The 26799-nt window shown below is 39.7% G+C and overlaps 1 protein-coding gene across 2 annotated transcripts; it reads left to right on the top strand.

Moving 5' to 3' along the window:
- Positions 1–757: 757 nt before the first annotated feature.
- Positions 758–26779, top strand: Utx (Utx histone demethylase). 2 transcript variants are annotated; one of them, XM_053753070.2, is made up of 12 exons: positions 758–995; positions 1808–1913; positions 2519–2627; positions 3420–3528; positions 16984–17291; positions 18052–18277; positions 19867–20124; positions 20418–20610; positions 21306–21365; positions 21474–21588; positions 23430–23574; positions 23739–26779. In XM_053753070.2, exons 1-12 carry the CDS (start codon positions 931–933, stop codon positions 25264–25266), a joined length of 3222 nt encoding a protein of 1073 aa, XP_053609045.1. In that variant the 5' UTR covers positions 758–930; the 3' UTR covers positions 25267–26779. The 2 variants fall into 2 exon arrangements, with proteins under 2 accessions (XP_053609045.1, XP_053609056.1); XM_053753081.2 differs by lacking the exons at positions 758–995; positions 1808–1913; positions 2519–2627; positions 3420–3528 and adding an exon at positions 4523–4800.
- Positions 26780–26799: the final 20 nt, after the last annotated feature.

Here is a 26799-nt window from a genome sequence, read left to right as displayed (position 1 = left end):
TAAGTCTTCACGTGTGAAGCTTTTTGTGACGTTTACTGGCTTGAAAATTTTACAGCGTGAGGCGTATCCCATAGTTTTCGAAGTTTTTATTTTATGGAAAACGATTTTTCCCAATATTTCGGCACCCGAATATGCTACATTTTTGTATATTTTCACAAACGAATGCTTACATAATGAAATGATTAATAAAGTAAATATAAAATAGGATTAATAAAATAAAATATTTTAATCGATATAGCAAAAGGCGGCAAAGCTGTTGTGTACTTTTTGTGTACTATATACTATGACATAAAGTGCTATACTTTGGCGGGATAAATGTGCTAGTAGTAATACTCCCTATTAGCATGTACTGCAGGCACAGGACGTGTACGTAGTACCTACCAATTCCGAGGTTTATACCTAACTATAGCTTTATGGTTTCCTTGAACCCTCAAGAAAACTATGAAGCTATAGTAAAGAAACGGAGTAGGTACCTACATCTCAAACAAACAACAATAATAAACAACGGATACCACACCAGAGCTATAGTAAGCATTTCACCACGAGTTTATAGACAATAGAAGACTAAAACACTACCTACTACTATACATAATTTCCAGAGTAAAACCAACTCGCACACATACCTCCAGCTGGTGTATATTATACCTACACAGCCTTTACCATGAAATTAGTAGGTACTCCATTGTACGAAGTACTTACCAAATCCATGGCCACACGCAACAGGCGCCTCCCGATTTTTGAAAATCGAATCTGGCAACACTGTACTGTAGTTCTTGCTTGAACAAAATTGAAGTGAAGAAAACAAGAGCGAAAAGTTGTTTTCTTCGCAATGTTCTAAATACTCTCTATTTCAGTGCTTTAGGCATTGTTATGATAATGTTATTAACAAATTTGTGATGCGCATATAACGTTTGCAAGCATTGAATAAAAATGGATGAAAAAGAAGAGTTGCATCTAACCTCTCAAGAGTTACAAGTTCTTTCTGAGCTTGACAGGTGAGTAAATTGTTGATATTGTTTATTTGACTGTAATTACAAAACTTAACCATTTGAATATAATCTTTCGAAACACAGACTGAATTTTATCAAATATAATCATTAATGTAAAAATATAACCTAAATACTCGAAAGTCGCTGAAAAATTACTGAAGCACAGAATACAAGTCAAACTAATGAAGTACCTATCTCACTACCTATATAATGTAAATCCTATCTTCATCTTTACGATCTATTTTACCCCAATGAAGTTAAGTTGTTAGGTTCATCTAAGAGCAACAAAATTATAGTTGATCTTGTTCATTAATCAAAACATTTACAATGTCTGAAGTCCAAATAAAAAAAAGTCTAAATTGAAAAAGTTCATCTGAGGTATTGCTGATTGGCTAAACTTACATATAAACTCTGTTATTCATAAAAAAGTTAAAACATAGTACTTTATGCTGAAGTATGCCTTTTCTGCTTCTTTCTTCTAATATTATAAATGCAAAAGTTTGTGGGCATGTATATGTTTGTCTTTCACGCAAAAGCTACTGGATGGATTGTTATGAGATTTGGTACATGTGTAGAATATAACCTGCAATAACATATAGGGAACTTATTAACCTGAAATTTCCACGGGAGTGAAGCCCTGGGGCTAAGCTCGTGGTAAATATTGTGAAGACTGACTGTGACAAAACATTAGCTTAAAATATATGCTTTAACTTTTTAATGACATCATCATTATAAAAGGCATATGTCAAGAATATTGATAGATATTACAATTTGTTGCTACTTTACTCTAATTTGATTTTTTCTGTTCTCTTTTTCAGCCGACAATTTGGATTCCTGAAGTTACGTGGAACTGAACATGTCAGGACTAGGGCTCTTGTCCTCAAGGCTGTCAAATACCTTGAGGGAATGCTGGTGCAAGTTAAGGTATCATTGTTAAGTTTATTAGCCTGTTGACTTGTTCTTGTCCAAACATAATTACTAATCAATGCATATAATAAAACAAAAAAAATTGGAGAGCTGAGAGAGAAAGAGCTGATTGGAGATAGGAATAGCAGGTTGGTAGATTACAGGGCTGGATAGAAAACATTAGGTTAGTAAAACTTTTTCTGGTTGACATGAAGTTGTAAACAAATCTCTGGTACTGGTCTCTAAGTAGGTGTGTGGTAAGCTTGACTAAATATTGCATATATTTTTTTAATTTAATCTCATGATTAGAAAATATGAAATAATGAACTTCCTCTACAATAACTTGTTTTAAAAAAATCTGCCTTTTCATTTTCCTTATGAATTACTGATGTAACTGCTATAATCATTAACTTTTGTGATTTACCCATAAGTGTCCATCTGTCAGTAATGAGAAGGGAGAAATGTTCTCCACAAGAAGTTGTTTGTAATCTTAATGAACATTATGTAGTAAAATTAGCAACAAAACACTTCAGCCAGGTCCACTGTTATGAAGAAAATTTATATCTTTTCCCCGCAAATTGTATGTAATATAATAAATAATTTTCCTATTTATTTACCAACAGGAAGAAGAAAGAGCGTGTTCACCTGGTGCTAGAAGAGATATTTGTATAGATCCAAAAACTTATTGTAAACTGGGACATTTCCATCTTCTCTTGGAAGATTATGCTAAAGGTATAATATGTTTAAAGAAGAATTTAACTATAAAATATCTGCTATGAAATGGGAACCTTGGGATATTTACATTTTAGGATAATAAGTGTTGGAATGTTGTTCCTCTCTAGGATAGGAACACTTTATATCTTTTACGTCATATGGGATAAATAGCTTTGGCAGCTAATAGGCAAACAATAGCAATGCCAAGGAGGGTTAATAGTTGTTTTATATAACATCAGGCAGGTGGATAGTTATCAAAATCACTTTATTTTTCACATTGACCCCAAGATTTGTTGCGTCACAGCCCCCAATGCAACCAGAAATATGTAATGCAGGCAGAGAGAGATTCTTGGATTCATTATATCACTACTAAGTTTCATTGAAGAGTGGTTCGCAGAGTGTTTCAACCACTGTTGTCGCACTGTAAAATTTTAATAAAAACAAGAATGAGTTTTACTATATGACATTAATTACTTTGTACTGTAGTAATGTAAATTTTATAAATGATTGGATTGATTTTGGAAATGATTCCTTCCTTAGGAAAATTAATGGATTGTAATGACCGCGCAGACTCAGTGGTCTGCGAACCACCCTGAAATCCATTCAGTAGTTGTACCATGAAAGACGTAATAAACCATTTATTTCTTCTCATCAAGTGTTTTACTACTACCACTGATATCAGATTTTATTTATGTTGGCTAAAATCATAACTGCCATAACTCCAATGAATACCACCATCTACCGCAGTAGCAGTAGTAGTTTACACATTAGACACTCAGCTAATAGTCTATTAAATATCTTATGTTGCAGCTATGTCAGCATATCAGAAGTTTTATGCATTGGAGCCAGATAATTGGAAAGATCCTCTATTTTTATATGGCTTGGGTCTTTGCTACTACCATTATAATGCTTTTGGATGGTGAGTTATACCTATGATATATATTATGATGATGGGCTAAACCAGCTAGATTTAGCCCACAACAATTTTGCTTGCTCATTTGGAACAACATCACTATCGCAACATAGTATAAAAGATTCTTCCTGCTGTCTGTCACTATGTATGAAAAGATAGATCTTTAAAACTGCGCAACCGACTTTGATGCACGGTTTTAACTGTTACTTACTATTTCTGTGTTATTTACTTTGTCTACTTCCTATAAACTTTATCCATCTTATATAAAAAAATAAAACTATTATAGGTAAAATATTTTTTTCTCGGTCTGTCGAAGACAAATATTTTGAAGACTTATAGGGACAACATATTTTAACTACATGAATAAGTGGACAAGTGAGTACAAGGTTAATACTAATTCAATATTTAGTTTAAAATATTTGGTTTCGCATTAGTTATTGTTAATAGACCTAATATAGCTTTCGGTTTTACAAATTTTACATTTATAGCTGGAAGCTGTGTTAGGAATTGTAAGGAACTCTTTTGCAACTAAATATTTTGAGTGAGTTTATTGAGTTATTATGATAATAGAACTATTCTATTATATAATAATAAAATAGGCACAGAATTTCTTTTATCCTTTAATTATCAATCATCCTCGTACGTACGGTGGTTTGTATCCATGTTAAAACTGTTTTGTTTCTCGGCTTGTAAATAGTCACGTAAAAATATTTACTCAACCCAACGCAAATAAGAATCTTAATAAAAAATCTTCATGCTCAGGCATGATTGATATACTGATCGGATGTCATGTATATCATGCACATGCTTATTTACACCATAAAATTAACCAACATCAACCATAACCATAACTTGAGTTTGGTTTGGCACGGCGCATCGCGCATCGGGCGAAGCGTTTCGTAGATTGTCGTGCCGACATTCGTGATTCACCGGACGTAGGACGAGCGCGCGGGGTGAGGTAGTACTAGGGCTCGCGGGAGGGGGGCTGCAGGGCGCGGCAGCGGGGCGCGGGACGGTGCACGCTGCAGCGCGAGGTCGTCGCTCGCTCGCACCGCGCTCGGCCAGTCGGGAGCGGGATGCGGTGACGTAAACTGCATCGGCGTGAGCCGCGAACGTAGTGTAGGACGGGACGTGTCGTGTTCGTATGTGCCGTGTGCGTGCTCCGTACCAACTTGAGTGACTGAGTGCTTGTGCTGTTCTCCTAGACGACGTGCCCGCTCTTCACTACGTGGGCAGCTGCGTCTTTAGCCCACCCCGGATCCGAGGATCCCCGAAATGGTGAGTGCGGTCGAAGCTCCCGCTCGTAGTTTGTTTACGTCGGCCCTCTGCCCTCTCACTCTCACAACCTGCCGCTCATATCCCTGTATCGCGTCCGCACGCGACTCTTTCTATTGTGTTTTGTTTCCAAAATGCAGACACCTATGTCGACGGCTTCGAAGCTGGTCCCGTCGTGAGGTCGCGTTTTTGTTAGTGTGCATGTTTTGCTTTTTGCAGTATTTTTGCAGGTAGCCGACCCAAGTTTCCTCCCCATTCATTGCATCGAACGTTTCGCATCGGGCGCTGCGCCGTTTGGAATCAAAGCTACAATTTAATGAGATGAGCAACGAGGGTGGTCCCTAAGTAGCGAGGGTGGACTGTGCGTGCTCGGTTATGGCTAGTAAATAATGAGTTCGTCGCCGCATAAAATGTAGGTCGGTGGTGTGGCCACAAGTCGCACGCGATGCCATACTGACTCGCTCGCCTCTCCCTTCGTATAACCATATTTAGTACATGCAGCGATACTTACCTATTGCATAGACCCATTGTTATAAAACAAGGCACGTACTTCACCAGTTCGCAATGCGCCGGCTTAACGGTGCATTACTACAAATGCGGATGTATACAATTGACCAACAGCACGTTAACTCTGGTCGTATAATCAACTAGTTGATAGCTAAAAATCTCATAGTCATCAAATGTTTCTCTGGCCCTTTCCAATAGAAAGTAACCCAAATCTTGAAATCCTATCTCTGTGTGCAGATAGATTAATTTGGGCATACTTACTACGATTTGTAATATCGTCATAACTAGTGTACCTTGATGACTTATTCATCATTGTATTTAGTCATGTAATGGTTACGTACGAATGATTACAGAAAAACAGTGACTCATTCATCTCTGTCTTCATTGTGGATTTCGCGCACTTTTCCCGCACGTCATTCATGCCGGTCGTACCTATGACGAATTAGCTGGAAGCATTCATTAAATTGTTGATTCATATATCCGGAAAATCTATTTCTAGATTGGGGAATCCGACTTCAAACATTGTGACACTTAGAAATACTGAAGATGTTAAAGATTCTGTAGCTGACAACAGTACCAAATAACGAGATATCTAGAATCTCATGATGTCCGATAAAGTCAACATAAATCTAAACTACAGAGGTATTTGATACCACAAGTCACGAATTAATAAAGCTTTGTTCGGAGAATATTTAGATTACGATAGAAAAATGATAATTTACAGTTGCGATTAGAATTATTATACGTAAATATGTTTCGTGTAATAAAGGAAATAAAGTAAAAAGCATCGTCTTGGATCTGTTAATACCTACATTATAAAGAAATATTCTAGCAACAAACCCAAGATATTCTCCAAACCCTGTCATTATCTGCATTTTGTCTGATCTTGATGTGCGTCATCGGAACGTTGATTATAGTTATCACGACTAATATTGGCTATCGGTCGCGGACCGGTCTCCGCATTATCTATACAACGCTGCAAACCGCTTCCAGTAACGGTATTCGACTCTGAAGCCCTCTGGTAACTAGACTCGCTTGGCCCGTTTCGTTAAACTTGTTCGTTATTATGCTCGTCTAGTCCTTTCTTGGCTATCTCAGCCGGAAATAGTCTTTCTACGATTATAAAAAAGTCGACAAATTATGGAGATATTGCATCGTACTAGATTATATTAAACACGTCAAATATTTGCAAGGCTATCTTTATTTAAAAAGGGTTCTCTTGACAGATACAAAGATAACGTAAAACTCAGGTTTGATGCAAGTACTGTAATCAGATTTGCGCTACTAAGAAATAATATAAGAATTTACGACATTAATATCAGTGTTGGGAAAACATTATTCGTTATTGGTATTCTACATTACCATTCATTTATTCGTCAAGTCTAGAATTCTTGAGAACAAAGTTCCAGATTTTCAGGTCACATCAGAATCTTCTATAAAATAAAAATCTGCTTTATTTCTTACCTTATTCATGTCAATAGTTGTTGTAACTGTTCCTTAAATTTGCCGGCCGGCACCTACGATCGTCTGTCTACATGGCAGCTGTTTTTTATTACATTACGCAATTGAGTCGGCATTTGTAAGTCAGCTGCGCAGGTATTATCGACGCCTAGGTAATGTCAAATCGTAGAATATCGATGGGTATGTGGTAATGAATGCCTTGCAAGTAATTGTTAGAGCAGCTTGTGAGGCACGTGCCAGGAGCAGGTGTATGCCGGCTGTTACCACACCTGTCATTATATCAGCTGCTTCTTCAACTAGCTTCCTTTGTCCATCTTTAAATTTTATGCTGTCTAAGTTTATCACAAATTAATAAGATTTACATCATGCAATGCCAGTCTTTTGGATTGAGGCATATTTATAGCTATTCGGAAATTTCATAGACATTACATTAGATGTCATATGCATAAAGTAAATTCCTAAAGTTTCATATTTATCATTCGCTTGAGGCTTCACAAATTGTGTGGTTGTGTGGTATGTGATTTGAATTTATTTGCATACCATACAATATCGTTTGGGTATATATTATATATACAAACGAGTTATTCGTTATGATAACTCCAAATCAACCTAAATATATTGCAATCCAAATTCCTCAATTAAAGTTACCGTTCATTGAATGCAATTACCAGAATACGTCGATCCTCATTAAACATGCTCGCCGAGTCAATGTGGAAATGGTAATTAATTTTACTGGCTCTTGTAAAACTTGGAATGAACATAGAAAGCTACAAAATTTCCCGACAATCTTGCCAGTTTGCTAGTAATTGCATTCGGTAACTAATTTCACCACTACCGGAGGCAGTGTTCCGGTGCTCTGTGTCGCGTCTCCTGGTTTATCCGAAGATTTCTCTATTAGATTACACCAACTTTACTCTATGGAATGAGTTTTATCCGTTGCACGATTTATTGCAAAACTGGGATGCAAGTCTCTTATTCCGGTCTGGAGCGACAAGTTTTATGACAACCGGTCATTTATGCGGGCAGACGACGGCGCGTGCTCACTGTATATTTATTACCTACTGTATATGTAAGAATAAGCAATTAAAAACTTGGTTGCATATAAAGGCAACGTCAGAATTGTATGACATTGACCTCGCTTATATACAGCTTCACTAACACTTATTTGTCACATTGAAACATGGCGGTTTGACTTTTTCTGAACTTGTCTGTTTGAAATTATTTTTAATTAAATATATGTTGTAATATTTTTACATTAAATTGTAAGCAAATACCTCTTGTTTTTTTAAAATAATTTGTCTTCAAATGCTATTGTAATAAAAGTAGTTACAATTTCTTTGTAATTGGCAGTTGACAATTGTCTGTATTGCATCGTCTCGATTGTGCGAACATAAATAAATATCTATTGTATTTTTAATCGAGTGAGGCATTTCTGTGATCGTTTGCCTAACATGGTAAACTCCAATATATTCAACGACGAATTTTAGCATTTTTACAATATGGTGCGAAACATTACGTCATAATGGGTACTATTACGCTAGCTGCTCAGCAACCGCTTCATAGCAACAGTGAAATAGCGGTATACAATATAACCGGAAATCAACAGCGCTTCGTACAAGTCAAGATTATTGTGTGAAGTTATATAGCTGTGGCTAGTGTAGCTGTTCTTGTGTTAAATCTCGCTGATGTAAATTAGCTAGCGACAGGACGAGGCTATAGTTGCGCAGTAGAGGACGCGGTCTCCGACCCTAGCCCCCCGAACATTGCATCTAAGCAAGGCAATGAAAGATGTGCGGGCGGGGCCCTCCGTCCCGTACCTCGTACCTTACGCTGCGTCACGTACGCACGGGCCCTTCACGCTTAGGATAGGACGGTCCTCATTGCGCGCCGGCTCGTCGGGGCCCCGCGCGCGCATTGAGCCACACCGAACCTCTATCGAGTTGTCTGCAAAGGGCGTATGCAATATTAGTGCTCTACCTCCCTTCTCCCCGCACCTCTCCGTCTCGTTTTTGGAGCGCGCTCTTTGAAGTTTTCTCGAACCCCTTTCGAGGGGGTGGTTTTTAGATTTTGCTAGTTTGGCGTGGTGATACACTTTTTGTTGTTATTATTTAGGTCACGGTTTGAAAGTTAAGAGCAGGGCGAATAATGTGGTGACGGTGAGCGGTCGTCGACACTAACGGATCGCTATTTATACCTGCAGTGTAGTGCACCGGAACTCGCTCGGTGCACTCGCTGCATCCGCGCCCGCCTCCGCCCTGTCAATGACCTCCAACATTCCGGTAGATCTTCCCTAACCACAGTGTTAAATGCTGAATTAAGCTTTCTTTATCTTGTATGAAGTCACAAATGTTAGCTAAACACCTACTAATATTTTAGGGCGTTCGTTGCGAAAGCTCTGTTGCAAGCGTACCCTTCGGTTTTATTTTGGTTACGCAAGTGTCCCGCCCACTTCTGTAGGACAGCCACCCACGCAGGGCATGAACTGTGTCAAGCGGCATGCCCTAGTTTTGACATTAACTAGTGTTTTTGTTTTCCCATGTTAAGGAAGGAACCCTATGTTTATTTTAAATGTAGCGTCATTTACACGTTGACGATGAATAGGAAAATTATAAAGTTGTACAAAAAAATATTTGTAAAACCAAAGTAGACTAAAAGTGGATTGCTAAATTTGGTAAGTAGTTTTATTTGAAAGAACATCGTATAATCATATCGGTTTATTTCAGAAATATTCTTATACAACCCCAGGTGTTAGGGTATTCTATTATAATAATTATTACGATGCACTTGATGCTAATATCTAGATGTATTTGGGGTAGTGCTCAGAAAGAGCGTAGTCAGTCACCCGTCGCCCGGTCTGAAACGATTACAAATTGTTCCATCTACGCAGCGTTCGTATCGCTTGCGGATTAAAAATCCGCGAGCGATGGCCGCGGCGGAATTTCCGCGAAAAAAGCGGTACGTCACGCTGCGTCACGGCGGCCAGGCGCGGCGCGACGTCACCGCAAGGCCGCGTAAGAGTAACCATTTGCTCTTGTTACCGATTAGGTACCTACCAATTATTGTAGCCTATTGCGGCCATGTATAACTTTACGTGGGCTTTGGCTCTATAGACGTTACAACCACTACTTTGGTGTTTCCGGTCTGTATACCTGTTAATATATAAGTACGTGTTATACCTTATATTGGGTGCCAATTCATATCAGCTCAATGACATTTACGAGCATTGATAGCTTATCGATATGTAGTAGATAAAGAGCGTGGAGTAACTTTATCTACATTTGGTACCTATACAACGATCACGTTGCTATATGCGTGCCACAATTTCACGATTGTTTTAAAATCTCATAACAGGCACGTAACTGCTTTTTCTCGCATCAAAATTCTTGAAATGAAATGAACCCATAAAATTCACTTATGTTAACTTTGTCAATTCGAGGAAAATTAAGTGGTTTTACTTCGATATGTTTAAGAATTATCACTTTTAGTCGGCAGACACGATTGGAATTTTGTGTTCGTAATTCACACTTCATTTTGTCAGCGAGTGATAGGTACTAAACTATGTTCGCAAATTGCGATATTTGCGTCACTCATCTCCGACGTTCGGTAATTATGTCTTCTGCCTACTCGCTCGCTAATAGCGTATTTGATATATTTATCATGAGTTTCAGCACGCACGATATCGTCTATTGTTTATATTTCCAAGGCTTACGTTGATACGTTTTATTTCGAGTCCTTCATGTGAAAAATTCATTTATATAATGAGAAAATAATCTCATACTTTTATAAAACAATTGACGTCTTTGTCAGAATATTTGTAATACATGACTACCATACCGTATAAGTACTGTGAGTAAACCTGTTCGTAGGCCTAAGTAATTAGCGAGCAAGACAAGCAATTCTCTCACGGATGTCGATCCATACTTACTGCTAGTAGCCGCAGTTCTTACGCACAATGGGCATTAGAAAGCGGCCCGTGACCGCAAAAAGGGAGTAATACAGAGCTATGGAAAGGGCTTGGGCTTACGAGATGCTGTTATGTTACGTCACTATTGAGCGATAGTTGTGTTTCCCCCGCGCTTCCGCTGCCCCAGTAAGGGTCCAAATGTACGATGTGCGTGTGAAGTAAGTCTCGCAAGTATGTGAGCCAGTGCCCCAGCTATTATTCGATGAACAATCTGTGACGCCGATTTGACTACGAAGCTTAAAAATCGCATTTACGAAGGGTTCAACCCTTCCATTCTATAATTTTAGGGATGGGGCATAGTTTTTAATTTGGCTGCATGTAAATAAGTATTGGACTTGTTACGACACTTGTGTGCCAGAATCGTATGGGGTTGTTATCAAGGGCACTCCGCCGATTGATGTAATAATAGCGCAGAATGTTCTGTTCACTTCATGTTAGGGGAGCTTCATCCTGCAGGTTTTTTATACGCGCTTCGGGTAGTAGGTTTGAAATTAAATATTCGTGTAACACACGCGCTTGCGTTAAGTTTGAACAAATGTTATCCATAAATGAAACAGACGATATGCTTAATTTGATTATCGTGAAATTCATGTAGTTCAAGTACGAGTTGTTACCGTCGCGTATGTATGTACATATATTCTGACACATGTTATACAATACTTATGAATATGTTTTATGGTACGCAGTAGCCAAGGCATGGCGAACCTGTTCAGTAATGGATTCCGCATAATATTGAAGCTCATCAGTTTTTATTGGTGTCATGTAGAGCGACGCCAGTGGCATCGCAAACTGCATCTGGCATCGGCCGTTCATTTCCGTATACACATTCTTGTTTTGTGCCCATCAGGTTTAATAAGAAGCTCTTTTATATTTTGAGAATTATAAAGAATATTCAATTTAAACATTTGCTTTGCTGTCTTGTCAGATGCAATTACAATTGTTAATTCGAATCGACCTCTATGTCGTGTCAATAGAGTCAATGTGTCCTTCGTTCAGTCGTTGCAAGTTTGCAACCTGTACCCTCTTATTGTCCCGTCAAGGACAAACGTCTGTATACTTTCTTTATGTTTACAGACACGATCGATGAACTCCATTTCTAGATAAAAATCACAATATACATATAGTTCACTCCGAATCCAAAGTGGAGTAAACTTATTCACGTATAAGACTCAGTAATTAACATTTTATTAAATCAATATGTATTTATTATCACTTGAATCACTCACAAGATGATCTGATTTATACGTTATATGTATTTCTAAAAAAGGTGGAGCTTGTTCGGACTATCTCCTACCTTGGTCACATATAGTGGAACTCCTAGTACCATCTCCTTCAAATAAGAATGATTGGAAAGATTGCCGAAAAAAAAGTGGGAGGACGCAATATGTCTCTGCTCAAAAATCTCAGAGAGTGGAAAGGAATCAACACAGTCTATTATTCCGACTAGCTCTGGATAAGACAAAATTTAAGGAGCTGACGTCCAACATTCAGTAATGATATATAGGCACATAAAGAAGAAGTATTTCTAAAATGTGTGTTTCAAGTAGTGTGGTGAGTTGTGTATATGTGTTTCAAGTAGTAAGATATCTACATGTAATACAATCGTTTTCAACGGATGACCTAAGTCTCGATAATACCGTAAGCAAGGGCAACACATACATGCGCATATCGAATGCACATTGCACGCCGCCTGTACCAAAGCCCAGCCCTTTATAACCTTTATTGACGTATTCCGTATACAGTCAACTACATCACAAATTCCATTGATGTCTATGCAGTGGTAATAGCAGCTAATTTCCTTTGTATTTTGGAAATATGATGTTGTATTGACCGTATCTGGTTAACATTGAAATCAATAATACTTGTGATTAGCAGCTATGGCAACGTTATTAAACCCCTTATAATGTTGTCATCTAGGTAGACGTGGGAACGCGAAGGTCATAGTAGAAATAGGTTTTTGTTTCATATTTGTTCAGTTGTTTTTATACCTCCACAATAAAAAAAAAATATATTTTGAGTTGTATGGTTCGGTTCTTACTTCGTTACGATCTGGTGCTACTTTTGCTCTTTTGCGGTTCTATGCCATAAGAAATAATAATCAGCAAGGTTTATTACTACAGTACAGTATTTTGTAAAAGTACCTGCAATGCTTGTAAAATAAAAAATTATACAACGTTTCTTACGTACGAGTTCGCTTTCAGAGATTATCGCCTTGTATTCTGTGAAAGAAAAACAGGAACGTGTCTTTGTCTTTCTTCTTATTGTTTTTGTTTTGGAGGCATTTTGCTTGGGCGCACCATTTTAGTGGGACGTAAAAGGATGTCAATTATTATTTCCGCTGACTCAACAATGAAATAAATACATTATGTTTATTAGTTTAGTATATTTGCTTATACTTAGTACATATATATAACTAAGCTGTATAATGGCTGTATAAGAGTTATATTAGTTATTTTTAACAGAGTTGGCCCGATTAATGCGTGGTGTTACTGAATACTGAAAATATGCCGCATATTATCTGGAATATCGCCCATGAGATCATTCTCTGTAGGTTACTCTATAAGTGGTATAGAATAGAACGAAAGTGGGTCAACTGGCATGACGTGAGCGATAAACGGGCCGTCATTAATTATCAGCTAATACGGCACAACTTGAAATTAATGTTTCGTTCCTAATATTACCAAATAATAACATATTGCGTAGTTTTCATAGCTCATTCGTATCTTTTATTTATTTCCTTTCTGGTGACAGTTATTACATTGTTATTTTATTTTTTGGATTCTTTATCTACGTGCAACTTAACCATTACGTCGGTCGTACTGAGAAATGTTAACGACCTCAAAAGCCTGTCCCTCCTATCTCCAAATTGTGTTTCCGAGAATAGCGGTACAAATATTATTTAACTTCTTTATTGCCTAGAGACGGACGTAGAATTAAAAAAAGGCTTTGCTGCATCAGCCTTAGTGAAAATTTAGAATTTTATTACCCACTATCGTGTCTCAAAACGTGTCTGAAACTAAAATGGAATAACTACGTGAATCTCTTCCGACAAATCATTTGTTATTTTATACTGAGATTCTATTTATATGGTTCGCGCAAATGCACTTTATGCATTCTGTTGCCTTGGTACCAAGGTCGTGATGCAATGTAGTCAGGTGAATTGCAACTTAGATTTTAATGCATTCGATGCATTACGAGGCACGATTGAAACGTTTGGTTCTAGCATAATAAAATAGAAATCGTGACAAAGAATCACCAGGCAACTAGGTATTCAAGAATTGAAATTATTTAACATGCCCTAGTCTCAAGGCCAAGGAGCCCCTGGTAATAGGGAAACGGATTATTATTACAGCTCAGCATGAATTCCCCTTGGTCGGCGGCGCCTCCGTGGGAAAGTAACGATCGGGCATGCGCCAGTGTAATCACGTGTACAAGCCCACCTAGCGACCGCCGACTACTTACTTCAGTTATGTAAAGTGAGTGCGATGCTATGACGACGAATGAACTCTATAAATAGCAAGTCGATCCGTCCTTGAGCCGCGGCGAGTGCAAAAGTAGGTCAGAGCAAGCTACCATGCTAGTGCCCTCGCCCCCCTCAACCCGTGTCACCCGCGGGCTCTATACTACACCAATAACAGCTGAATCGTTGGCCACATTCCATGCCAATATTTCCTCAGTTTCCATTAAATGTATGGTTTATCTAACCATCGACAAAGCTTTAATTTGGAAGGTTTAGAAGATTTAAATGCTATTCGATCCGTATAAATGTCTGTTTATTCCGGTGCTGTTGCCTTTATGACAGAATACATCGAAGCTATTCTTATTTACTGGTTACGGTACACTATCGCTGTGTTTACTAGTAAACAAGCTATAGCTTCAAATCGAATAAACATTCTTGTACTTTAATGGTTACGCTAACGATTTTGCCCAATAACTATTTTAAAATTTAAAATTGTGTAGATGAAATACTTTTGATCATTCCAGCTAGCAAAATGCATGATATAAACAATGTTTCACGGCAGAGCTATTCTGACCAGATGTTCGCTCATTCAGTAATTCAAAATCGATTATTGCACGGCGCGGGTTTGAATAGTAACAATTTCAAAGGAATTCCGTATGTATAAACAGGCTGGTGTATTGTATACATGCATAATTTCTTTACCTGACTGATAATACCCTGGTTAGGCCGCAGGTAGCGGCCGCTGCATAGTGATTATGTTTCTCACATTTATTTTTATTACGAAACACTTTTATATTTGTTAGTTTGCTGCTGAGTAAGGGCATCGTCAATTTTGACGTTAATTTTCACGTGCGCAGAAAAACGAAAATTACGCCATTTTGTCTAAGTTGAGTTTACGGTGCAACTCACCCTAAATATTTGAATCTATTTACCAGAATTAGTATAATAAGACTGCAAGCGAGGTGATAACCTCGCTGGCATTGTCATCTAGCACTTTTATGAGTTCCTAAGCATTATATGTGCTATATGTATGTATATAATACCATTATAGAACCTAATCACCTATTTAAGCTTCTAATTGTATTGTTCAAGTTATTATGTTAACTAGGCCTAAAGAAAATTGTTATATGGCTGTACTAGTTTGTGTTTACAATTTATGAACCAGTTTTACATAAACATGTAGCCGTTGTGCTATGCCTGCAGTCTGGTAATGTTGTTTGGATTTCGTTATCAGCATTCGAGTGGCCGATGTTTTATCGTGCGTGTGGGTGGGCGTGAAGCCACCAACCTTATCAATATCGCAAGGAGTGCGTTTATGTACAATTTAAAATAATAGCTAGTGTTCTTTAAAATTGAATGAATTTATTGATTTTATAAGTATTTGCCTGTTTAAATCATGTAAATTGTAACTAACCGATAATATAATAAATTTCCCTAATTAGTTAGGAATTAGGAACTATTAGGAGTTATGGAAATTGAGTTCTGGTTAATTACTAATTTATGATAGATTGTAACATTTAACGGTTTCCTTATGAATCTGATAGCGGAACGAGGAATTAGTGAAGGTGTAAGACGAGCAATATTCTGTTCATACTCTTGAATGTTGCGTGCCAGCCAGCAATCATAGCTGGTTCGAGGAACAATAAGAAGTAATGTCGGATGTAGCAGTATGTATGTCGAGCAATGCCTCAGGCCTCGGTTCGGGTGAAAGCTCTCTTCGGCTCGCCGCAATCTGCGTATGTGTGCGTGTAATCGTCATTTAATTTTAGTCTTTGGTACCGGGGTTACATCGAACGCCACCTGTCTCCCTCCTTTGTTTCGGCTCGCAAATGTCAGCCGAGGTCATCTAAATAAAGGCAGCATAGGCGTCCGATTCGGACCGCGATCGCTGTCTAGACGTTGTGTTGCATCGGCCGATCGATTGCACGAACAAGCCTCAGACGGTCATCGACCCCGAGCGCATCGGTGACGTTACGCTCCGGTGATGCGCCCCTCAATAATCTTACTGATATTATGGACGCCTTAATTCTGTCTTTCGTAAACTCACGCACCTTGACGCCTCCGCTGCATTCTTTGTTAATTCAGATTCTCCTCACAATCGAGTTCTTTCGAAGATTCTCCAAATTGTACTTAACTTATAAGGCTGTGTTATTTTTTGTTTTCTACATTTTTGGGTAGACGCTGTAATAAAGACGGATCTACTTGAACCATTGTGCCGGCGAGGCGTAATGCAATCTGTTTCGAGTCGTATAAAAGCTTTAAAAGCAGACCGGTTTAGATTTTTTGGATGGGATAGGCCGAACTCTCCGACTGATCCTACAAAAACTTATTTCTGCATTGTCGTTGCGATACGTCCGCCAAAATATTTCTATAGACCATTTAAGTAAGTTACATAAAAAAGCTTTGAAATATTATACTTACCTATTTAACTGTTTTTTTTTAATGTAACTTTATTCTTTTGTAAGGGTTCTGTTGTTTCCTCATTTTTATTACGTTAACAAACGGTTGTAAATAAGTACTTACATAGTAACATCGCCACATTGATAGGTAGGTAGTAGAAAGTATAATTTGTGAGTTAAACGTCGTATCTTTTGATCTTGTAAGAGTCAAGTGCAGTCTGTTATTGTGACAATGTTTTCTAGGTAGTAACACAAAGTTTATTGGTACCGACCGTCTTTATTCTACAAACTAGTAGCTTTATTCCTTGCCTTTGTCTTCTGGATTGTGTTAAAGAATTACCGCCGTAATAAAGTTTTATAACGCTGCGGATGTTTTGTAAGTTTTTTGGTGTCAGGGCTACAAAGGCGTTGCAGATGGCACTATACGTGTCTCCGGGGTTCTCTCGGGCTGCGGACGCTCACCTGCGGCTGGCGCTGATGTTCAAAGCACGTCGGCACTGGGGCTCCGCTGCCGTGCACTTCAGGAGAGCGAAGCTAGCACCGAATCAAGATGCTACCTTCAACCGCTTGGAGCTAAGCTTCCACGCGGCCCACCTTCTTGAAGCGAGGGGACTCCGGAAGTCAGCCAGAGATGCCTATGAAAGATTACTAAAGGAGCCGCAACTATCTCCCTCTTTGAAAGCCGATGTATGCCGACAGTTAGGTAAGAACCTTTTTGTATTATTGTTATTACTCCTTTATATATTGCATGTATAAAAACCCATCACTACTAAAGTGTGAAAGAGCTTATGAATAAATATTCTTACAATCTCATGTTATATCAGCCAATTTGCTCAGTGGGAACAGGTTCCACAGATCGCTAAAATGAAATTTGCAAGACTGCCTCGGAATGAAGGTAACTAAATTACCTATTAAACTCTTGAGGGGTGTCAGTAAAATTGTTATTTATAGCAATATTGACCTTTGTTTAAATAAGTAAAAGGTTAGAGGGTTGACGCACCCATTAAAATTGATTTGATTTAGTCGTGTAAATATTCGTAAAATGTTAAAATAGCATATAAATTACGCTCACGCATTTGGGCTCTAAAATAATTTTGAGTAATTGACCACTTTATTTCATGACGTATCTAAATGGTTACAAATTAATTTGTTGTTTTTTGCAATATTCTTTTTAGTTATCATATTTAATAATTCAAAGTATTCTGCCGCCTCTGCTGTTCGCGATAAACTCAAACCACTGCACGGGTTTTCCTGTGATTGTGGTGACTCCTGAGGAAGGTTTAGGTATAATTTATTACGTTTTTATCCGAGCGAACCTGTAACGGGTCGCTAAAAGCCGTGTAAATATTTATTATAAATCTTTAAGCTAAGCGAACAATATTGCTAAATAAATTTAAAATGTTGAATGTTTTGTATGTTCATTGTTTCGCCGTTTTTAGTATTAATTATTATCTATACTATAGGTTGGCTGTACCACCGGTGTATTTCTCTGGGGGAGACTGGGGCGCGCGCTCGTGCTGCCATCTGGTGCCTGCAGCGGGCGGTGGCGGCGGAACCCGACTCCGGCGCTGGACTGTACCTTTTGGGAAGGTGCTACGCGGCCCAGGGCAAGGTCCATGACGCTTTCATCGTGTATAGAAACTCTGTGGAGAAGTCTGAAGGAAATGCTGACACGTGGTGCTCTATAGGGTGAGTTTTAAATATTGTTGATTTCGGGGCTAGTGTTTATTCAAGCTTTAAAACTGTTACGCTAATTCTGCGATTGCATTTTTTTTTCTGACCAACGTGTTTAAGAGCTGTTAATGGCAACAGATAATTCTGAAAAAGTTTTTATTTTGCTGGTAGTTTTAAACTTAATATTCACGCGAAAGAATTTCTCAGATAAGCCTTCTTTCATAAATTGAAATGAAAATGTTATTGTTTATTTCATTAGCCAAGCGCAGGTCCTTTGCCAAACTACCTGTGTATTCAGTGGCTGTTAACATTCCCGGTCTTTATTAATATTACAAGTAGCTACCTCGCTCATTTAAATATAATGTTTAAGTGGTCGCTGGTCGACAAGTTTATGGATGTTGACAACTCATAAATTACGATTTCGCAAGGGCCGCGTTACATTATTAGCCTGACAGGCGACCGGACAAGATAATTGCGATAAGGATTCAAGCATGAATGAATTTAAGGCTGTACTCGTGTAGTAATTATGTTAATGCACTATATTGACGAGTTTGTCGAACTTGCCAGGAGAAGAGCCAAGGTCAGAACGCCATAAATATGAATTTCTTCTTTTTGAGTATTTGTTTTATTGTATTGGTCCATTTTGTAGCTAGAAATTTCAATCTGATTATTAGGTCCAGAGAAAACGATCTAAAGCGAATGCTATATTAAATCTCAAATACATTCTCATAGAGCCATCCCTCTAGTCGCATGTTTCTGCACTATTTAGTGACATGCTACGGACATGGCTATATTAACGACGAGTTCTAGAAAGCGTGCCTGTCTCCGCGACACTAGATCGACAGATAACTGGGTAATACAGAGCCATAAAATAGCTACTTTCTACAATAACTAACCATTTATTAATGAAGAAAATATGCACTTGTTTCTCGTTGCATCGCTATGTTGTGTTGCTGTCGTAATAGCAAAAGTTGATTGTGCAAAGTTACTTCTTTTTTCCATTAATTATGTTTGCGATTTATTATCGTATGAAAACCAACGGCGTACCGGATAATTTGTCATGTTTCTCTATTGTTTTTATTTCACACACTTGTAGACAAAGTGTGTGCATTTTTTTAACGAAATAAATATATGAAGGGATAAAAAGAATGTTACTTCCATCGTTATACAAAATACATAAATGATTTTTATTTGAGCAACCTGTCTTGTTGCCACTAACCACTAGATTGTTTGTCACGCACACTTTCTTTTAACGCTCCTTCACGTTGCGTTTATACAATTGACTTGACACGCAAGTTAAGTATTCTATACTGTGTACTTTTTATAAAAAAAAAAGAACACAAAATGCTAGCACTTTTTATGAGCAGTTTCACCATAGTATATAGGTAATTATTTACCCACATTAGTAGTACTTAAAATATAATATTATACCTAAATCATTTGAAATGCTTCACATCAATTTTAATTAAAATAAATTGTCAAATAATGCCATGAAACTTTTGTTAGACTACAGCTTTTAATCAGTATCAATTTATTTTTATTACCATTCGGCCAGTAACAAGTCGGTTGCTAATATTCTAATTTTAAAAACATTCCGCGAACAGGGTCCTCTACCAGCAGCAGAATCAGCCAATGGATGCCTTACAAGCGTACATTTGCGCGGTGCAGCTTGACAAGGGTCATTCTGCGGCGTGGACGAACTTGGGGAGTTTGTATGAGAGCTGTCAGATGCCCAGGGACGCGTTCGCCTGCTATACCAACGGTGGGACTGCGGCGACAGCGAACAACGCTTCGTTGAGACAAAGACTAGCGTTCTTGAGGGCGCATTTGGCACACGCGCCGATGCCTTCGGTTACCGGCAAGTTAGTATCAATACTTTACATACATTCATATAGTATAGACAAACAACATCTTTGAGCACATTATTCTGTAGTAGATTTAAAGGATATTGGATCTAATGCCGATCCGAAGGTTACTAGAGGCGATCATGAACAGAATACATAAACATGAATCGTATTGAAATTCAAATACATCAAAACACACGTATTATACAATACACACAATAAGTAGTATTGATATGTAGCAAATAACAAGTATAAATGTATATCTCACAATGTTTTATCATAATTTTAACTTACGTAACTTGTTTTCGCAGGCGTCGCCAACTACCCTCAATTGAAGAAGCGTGGAATCTCCCGATTTCGGCAGAGATGTCGTCGCGGGCGCCTAAGGCGGCCCCCCCTCCGTACCCCGGCGCCCGCGACTCCCCCCCGCCCCTCACCCCGCACCAGCTGCAAACCCTGCAGCATCTGCAGAGGAATGCCCACAACTTGTCGCCGCCGCAACAAGTACCTATTTGTTGTTTGTATAATTTGTGTAAAACCGTAGAAGATACGTGAAAATTTCTTTGTCTGTTAATGGATTTATCACAGAAGATATCAAAATGGTTTTAGTAGGACATTGATTTATAATATCTTCCACCTTCATTGAAAAATATGGATTACTCTAGTAGTCGGGAGAACATAAAATGTAGCTTTCGGCTTGCCATCTTACTGTCTTTTCTATGTGAATATTAATAAAAAAAATCTTAAAATATTAGAAAATACAAAATAAAAACTGTCGTTCTCTAATGCTTTTACAACTTCGGCCGAAATCAAAGAGCAAAGAACATTGTAAGCAGAGTACTTTACAAGTTAAAGTTCCTTTTGTTATATGTTTATGCCATTGAGGTCCGAATATCGTTGAAATGCAAATGTTTCCCATAAGGAAAAGCAGGCGAAGCATGGTCGTATTCATAGTGAAATTTTCTTATTTCATAGTAATAGTTGGTAATGGTCGACGCGAATATGAATATATTTAATTTAATAGGCGTAACTTAAAAAAATATTCTTTAGTGTTAGACAATTAAGGATTATCCAAAGACAAGGCTTTTCTGTTTTCATATTAATATTAGTTATGGCAACATTGATGAATGAGCCTGAAAATTATAATACGATTATTACTTTTACATATTTATCTTATTTATTACTTTTTTTGTCCACAGGTAATAATGCAGCAGCTTTTATCCCAGTATCGGTTAGCGCAAGCTGCGAGAGCGCGTGCGGTTCGTACACAACCTTAATATCCGTCCCTTTCCCCCCTAGCGGCAGGTTGATAGGCCCTATCTCATTCTAGAGACTACAACTAATCCATATTTTTTTCTATTATGCAGGTGGCCAAAAGCGAAAGCAACGCGACCGGCGGTGACAACGCGGAGTCACTCGCCGAAGACTTATTGAAGAGGTTTTCAGATACACAACCTGAGATCAAGAAAGAACCCGTAGCTGGTAAGTATGGTGAATTGACTTTTACATAAATTAATACATAAATGACGGGCAAATTTTATTGAGAAGAGCTCGGTGTATCAAGGTTTGATATACCGAGCCCTTCTTAAGTTTAATACACAGCGATGATCACTTTGAACAGTAGTAACTTAAGAGGTCTTCATTTTTTGTGCATCCGTTTGGCGACGGACTAGATGTAAAGTGTGAATGGCGGGCCGCGTTTCTCATGCATCTGCCTTTCGCCCCGCGTATCGCTACTTTAGTTAGAGAAATAGCAATAGAGCATCTCCTTCTCTGTTTTATTTAGTATGGTATCAGTTTTCTATAGAGTAGAATTATTTTTATTATTATTATGATTAAATATTATGATTAATTATTTTATAATATAAAACCTATAATCTCGAGACATCACATACCATAGTCAGCACCATACAATAAATATAATGACCGTCAATCAACCTGACTGACGTGAATAGTTGCATTGACATTGCAATAACGAATAATGAAAAAACCGCAGAGTGAGTAAAATTATTATATAAATATATTGGGAGTACATAGTACGCTAATATATTATGTAATAAATATATAGTAAACATGTGACGTCAACGATAAGTTGTCGCTTCCGATTAGTATAGTGCCTATGAAGAGTTTTATGTCGACAATAGAAAATTGATAAAATGTCGATTCATATTGAATAGATTGAAGTATCAGTGAAGTACGTTTTCCTATAGTATTTAAAAGAGTACTTAGGGCGATTGGCCATGTTAGAACAGGACCAATATAATAATGAACATTAATACACACAAGATTCTTTATAACCTTTTTTATTTATACAAGAAGTTTAAGTTATAAATAGGTATTCAAATTTTAAACATATAAATGATCGCAGACGCGGACTTATCGCAAAAGCAAAATAATCTAGTTGTAATACAAATATTGGGGTTAAAACAGAGTACTAGTGTAATGAGAGATTTTAAATTTAAATATTTATATGAATTATTAAAAAGGACCTAATTAATTCGAAGTTGTTAGTATCTTCATAAAAGCTGAAACAAAGGTGTCTTATTGAGATTCATAGCGTCGTTTAGTATTCGCTGGTGACCTCGGCATCACTTTGCATATTGTGGTGTGCTTCCGGCATTATTTGTCATCGCAAATTATGATGCATCCATTTTATTTAATAGTTATTATCAGTAATTATGCAAAGTAATTCACATTACGGTGTTGGATATATGCTTATCATGAGGCAACTTCTATTGTCTACCTTTATACTATACTATTCGCCGAACTTTACTGATTCGGGATACATTGCTGGATTTTTATTGCGTTAAATAAAAACACTCATGCAAACTACGCAATTATGTATTCGCGTCGGCGTTCTACGATAGTGTGGAGTCGGCATAAAAGAACCTTAGTGCGCCTACAGATATTTACTTAAAATCGAATTCTTAATTTATAGTAAAAAGTTCATTTGTGGAGTCGGCATAAAAGAAACTTAGTGCGCATACAGAAATTTACTTAAAATCGAATTCTTAATTTATAGTAAAAAGTTCATTCATGTTATTGTCTGTTTCTTGATACGACACAATATCCTATTTTCATTCTTAAAAGAATAGTGAAGACCCATGTCGGAGCTATTTCCCCGCTTCATCTGCCTCAGCCTCCATTATTACACAACTTTTGGCGAATAAGGACATAAGAACAACTCCTCTTTGTTTTCGTTCCGTGTTGAGCAGCAATGTAGCATATACATTACTATTCGAGGTATACCGTATTTTACCTTTTGTGTGTATATATACAGGCATTTTGTAACACACTGTATAATCTTCCGTTTCTCTCTGTAGAGAATGCAACAGCATCGTCCGGCAACGAGGCGGTGTTGGGCGGCCGGCAGCCGGTGGTCAAGCTGGAGCCGCTGAAGACGGACCCGCTCAAGCCGGTCACGTTCAACATCGGCATGAGCTCTAAGCAGATCCTCGATGCTTGCAAGTGAGTTTGAAATCTTATCTCAAAGGTTTTCTCAGATCCAAGACCTAGGGGTCTTGGATGCTTTCTCTATTATAGGATAGGTATGGTAAAAGTGTCGAATTTTTTTCGGGGCTAACTCGATCCGTGTGATTTGTCCATATTTATTTATTTTGTTTGTTTTGCAGAGAGAATGCTGGTCCGCCAACGTCGTGGTCAGTGCTGGGAGATGGCTGCGGTCCCCCCGAGCCCCCTTCGGTGCCCCCTCCGCGTCTCTCCGCCGAGCAGCTGGCGCCCCCCGCGCCCTTCGTCTACGTCGAATCCAAGCGCGACGCCTTCTCCCCGCAGCTCCAGGACTTCTGCCTGAAGCATCCCATCGCCGTCGTTCGCGGCCTCACCGCCGCCCTCAAACTAGACCTTGGTCTCTTCTCTACCAAAACCTTGGTCGAAGCTTGGCCCGATCACGCTGTGGAGGTACGCACCCAACTGATGCAATCTGCGGACGAAAACTGGGACCCAACCGGGCGGCGTCGAGTCTGGGCTTGTGCGTCTCACCGCTCGCACACCACCGTGCGCAAGTACGCGCAATACCAAGCCGGGTCCTTCCACGAGTCTCTGCGCGAGGAGCGCGAGCGGGGAGTGGCGCCGCTGGCGGCCGGCGGCGCGCTGTCGGACTCCGACGGCCGCGAGTCGGGCTCCGGCCCGGCCAAGCGGCGCCGCGGCGCGCGCATGCTGCGCTTCGGAACCAACGTCGATCTCTCCGACGAGCGCAAGTGGCGCCCCCAACTCACCGAGCTCCAGAAACTGCCGGCATTCGCGCGCGTCGCGTCCGCCGCCAACATGTTGTCCCACGTCGGCCATGTCATCCTCGGCATGAACACGGTGCAGCTGTACATGAAGGTGCCCGGCAGCCGCACGCCCGGCCACCAGGAGAACAACAACTTCTGCTCGATCAACATCAACATAGGGCCCGGGGACTGCGAGTGGTTCGGCGTACCCGACGCCTACTGGGGCGGAGTCCGCGAGTTGTGCGAGAGACACGGCCTCTCATACTTGCACGGCTCGTGGTGGCCGGACCCGGAGGAGTTGCGAGCGCACGGGGTGCCCGTGTACCGGTTCACGCAGAGGCCCGGCGACCTGGTGTGGGTGAACGCGGGCTGCGTGCATTGGGTGCAGGCCACCGGCTGGTGCAATAACATCGCCTGGAACGTGGGCCCGCTGACCGCGCGCCAGTACTCGCTCGCACTCGAGCGCTATGAGTGGAACAAGGTGCAGAACTTCAAGTCCATCGTGCCCATGGTGCACCTGACGTGGAACCTGGCGCGCAACATCCGCGTGTCGGATCCGCGGCTGCACCGTGCCATGCGCACGTGCCTGCTGCAGACGCTGCGCGCGGCGGCCGGCACGCTGGCGGCCGTGCGCGCGCGCGGCGTGGCCGTGCGCTTCCACGGGCGCGCCAAGGGCGAGGCGTCGCACTACTGCGGCGTGTGCGAGCGCGAGGTGTGGCACGCGCTGCTGGTGCGCGAGCACGAGCGCCGGCACGTCGTGCACTGCGCGCCGTGCGCGCGCCGCGCCAGCCCCGCGCTGCAGGGTTTCCTGTGCCTGGAGGAGCACCACGTGGAGGAGCTGGCGCACGTGTACGACAACTTCACGCTGCACCGCGCGGCGCCGCCCGCGGCCGCCGCTCTGCTGCCGCCCGCGGGCACTCCGGATTGAACCGGACGAGAGCGGCGAGGGCCCTCGCTCGGGTGTCGACGTACCTGTATTTATTTCGCGTGAGAGTGTATATTTTCAGGTGAGAACGAGATGTTTATTGTAATTAATTTATCGAATTGTTTCCGGTCGTGTGTAAGTGTAGATTAATTATTCGTAGATTCGTTTTCATTGGCACTTCTTCGCGTTTCCATTGCAGTATTAGACGCTAGCTAGTTCGGCTGAAGTTTTTGAAAGTCGTTGTTGACCAAATTTAACCGTAAGCGTTACGAGATGATCGCGATCTATTTTTAATACGACGCGTAATTTTAAATTGTCTGACGAGGTATTTTAATGATAATATGTAATTTTGTAATATGAAATTTTTTACAATAGCTATACTTCCTCCTCGATCACTTTTGTAATTGTTGAGATAAAGATAAAATTGAAGTCAATTGTTGAATATTAAGCCGATTTTGTACGCGAATAAGAATCGATAGACGGTGTCCACTATGCCTATACAATAGTGGTCTAGTGTAAGTTGCGTGGCGCGGCGAGTCCGCGCCGAGGTCTCAAGTGCTCAGGTGTTCACCACGATATAAATGTGTTATTTTTGTATAGAGTCATATTTATTTATTTTTCTGTGACGCCTTTAGTTTCACTTTAGTAGATTCCTAGTAAATAGTAGAGTAAGGACGCACGGATTGAGGCTCTGCGTTTTAGCAGAGTGGTGAACAGTGCTGCATTGTCCCAAAGAATGTTATACTCGTGTAGGCAAATTACTGATAGAAATTGTACGAAGCGTTTTTCTACAGGCCACGGATTTGTAACGGTGGGTGGTGATTGGCGTGAGTTCCGCCTATGCATTGCACTGAGGATGTAGTTTACTTACACAATCTAGTCGTTGCAAATACGCGGCCTTCTCGTCTCATTACTGTCTGAACTGTATTCGGAATCTGACATTTGTTATCTAAATTGAATGTGTTCTTTCGTCTGAAAAATATGAATTAAAATTAGTCATTATAGAAAAATGTTTCTTGGATTGGTGTAAATTAGATGGATTAGGCGTTGGAGTAAGCTCACGGTTGGCAGTCGCGGGACGACTCGCTCTTGACACTGTCGTTTGTTATTTATATTGAAGATTTATTGATGTTTTGTAGCAGGTTTACGGCACAAGCCTTGCGTCTTTCGGACCAATGATATTAAGACTGGCCTAGACTACTTATCCTCATCATGTTATGAGCGGGATAAGTTATTGTTTAGTAGTGTATAATGTTTTGGCATCTATTTCAAATCTATATTTTGGACCAAGATTTATGCAAGGGTTGTGCTGTGAAACTTGTTTTAGTGAGATTTCAATGTTGGTTATATTGCTTTCTAAAGTGTCAAAAGTGAGTCTGGTTGGCGAAGAGGGATGGTTTCGGGTTTGTATATGCGAATGCCGATAATTTTAAGTATAATAACATCACTGCCATGTATTGACCTTACTGTTTATACTGTAATATTACATTTTTAATAAAGAAAGTAAGGTACATAATATATATTTTATTTCCACTG

Source organism: Plodia interpunctella, chromosome 2 (genome assembly GCF_027563975.2).
Source record: "Plodia interpunctella isolate USDA-ARS_2022_Savannah chromosome 2, ilPloInte3.2, whole genome shotgun sequence".
NCBI lineage: Eukaryota > Metazoa > Arthropoda > Insecta > Lepidoptera > Pyralidae > Plodia > Plodia interpunctella.
This window is presented reverse-complemented; position numbering and strand designations above follow the sequence as displayed.

Excerpts from the sequence above, each read along its gene's own strand:
- Utx (XM_053753070.2), top strand. The coding sequence starts at position 931 with ATGGATGAAAAAGAAGAGTTGCATCTAACCTCTCAAGAGTTACAAGTT. Across the intron at positions 996-1,807 it reads GTTCTTTCTGAGCTTGACAG|CCGACAATTTGGATTCCTGA; the intron begins GTGAGTAAATTG and ends TCTCTTTTTCAG. Across the intron at positions 3,529-16,983 it reads CATTATAATGCTTTTGGATG|GGCTACAAAGGCGTTGCAGA; the intron begins GTGAGTTATACC and ends TTTTGGTGTCAG.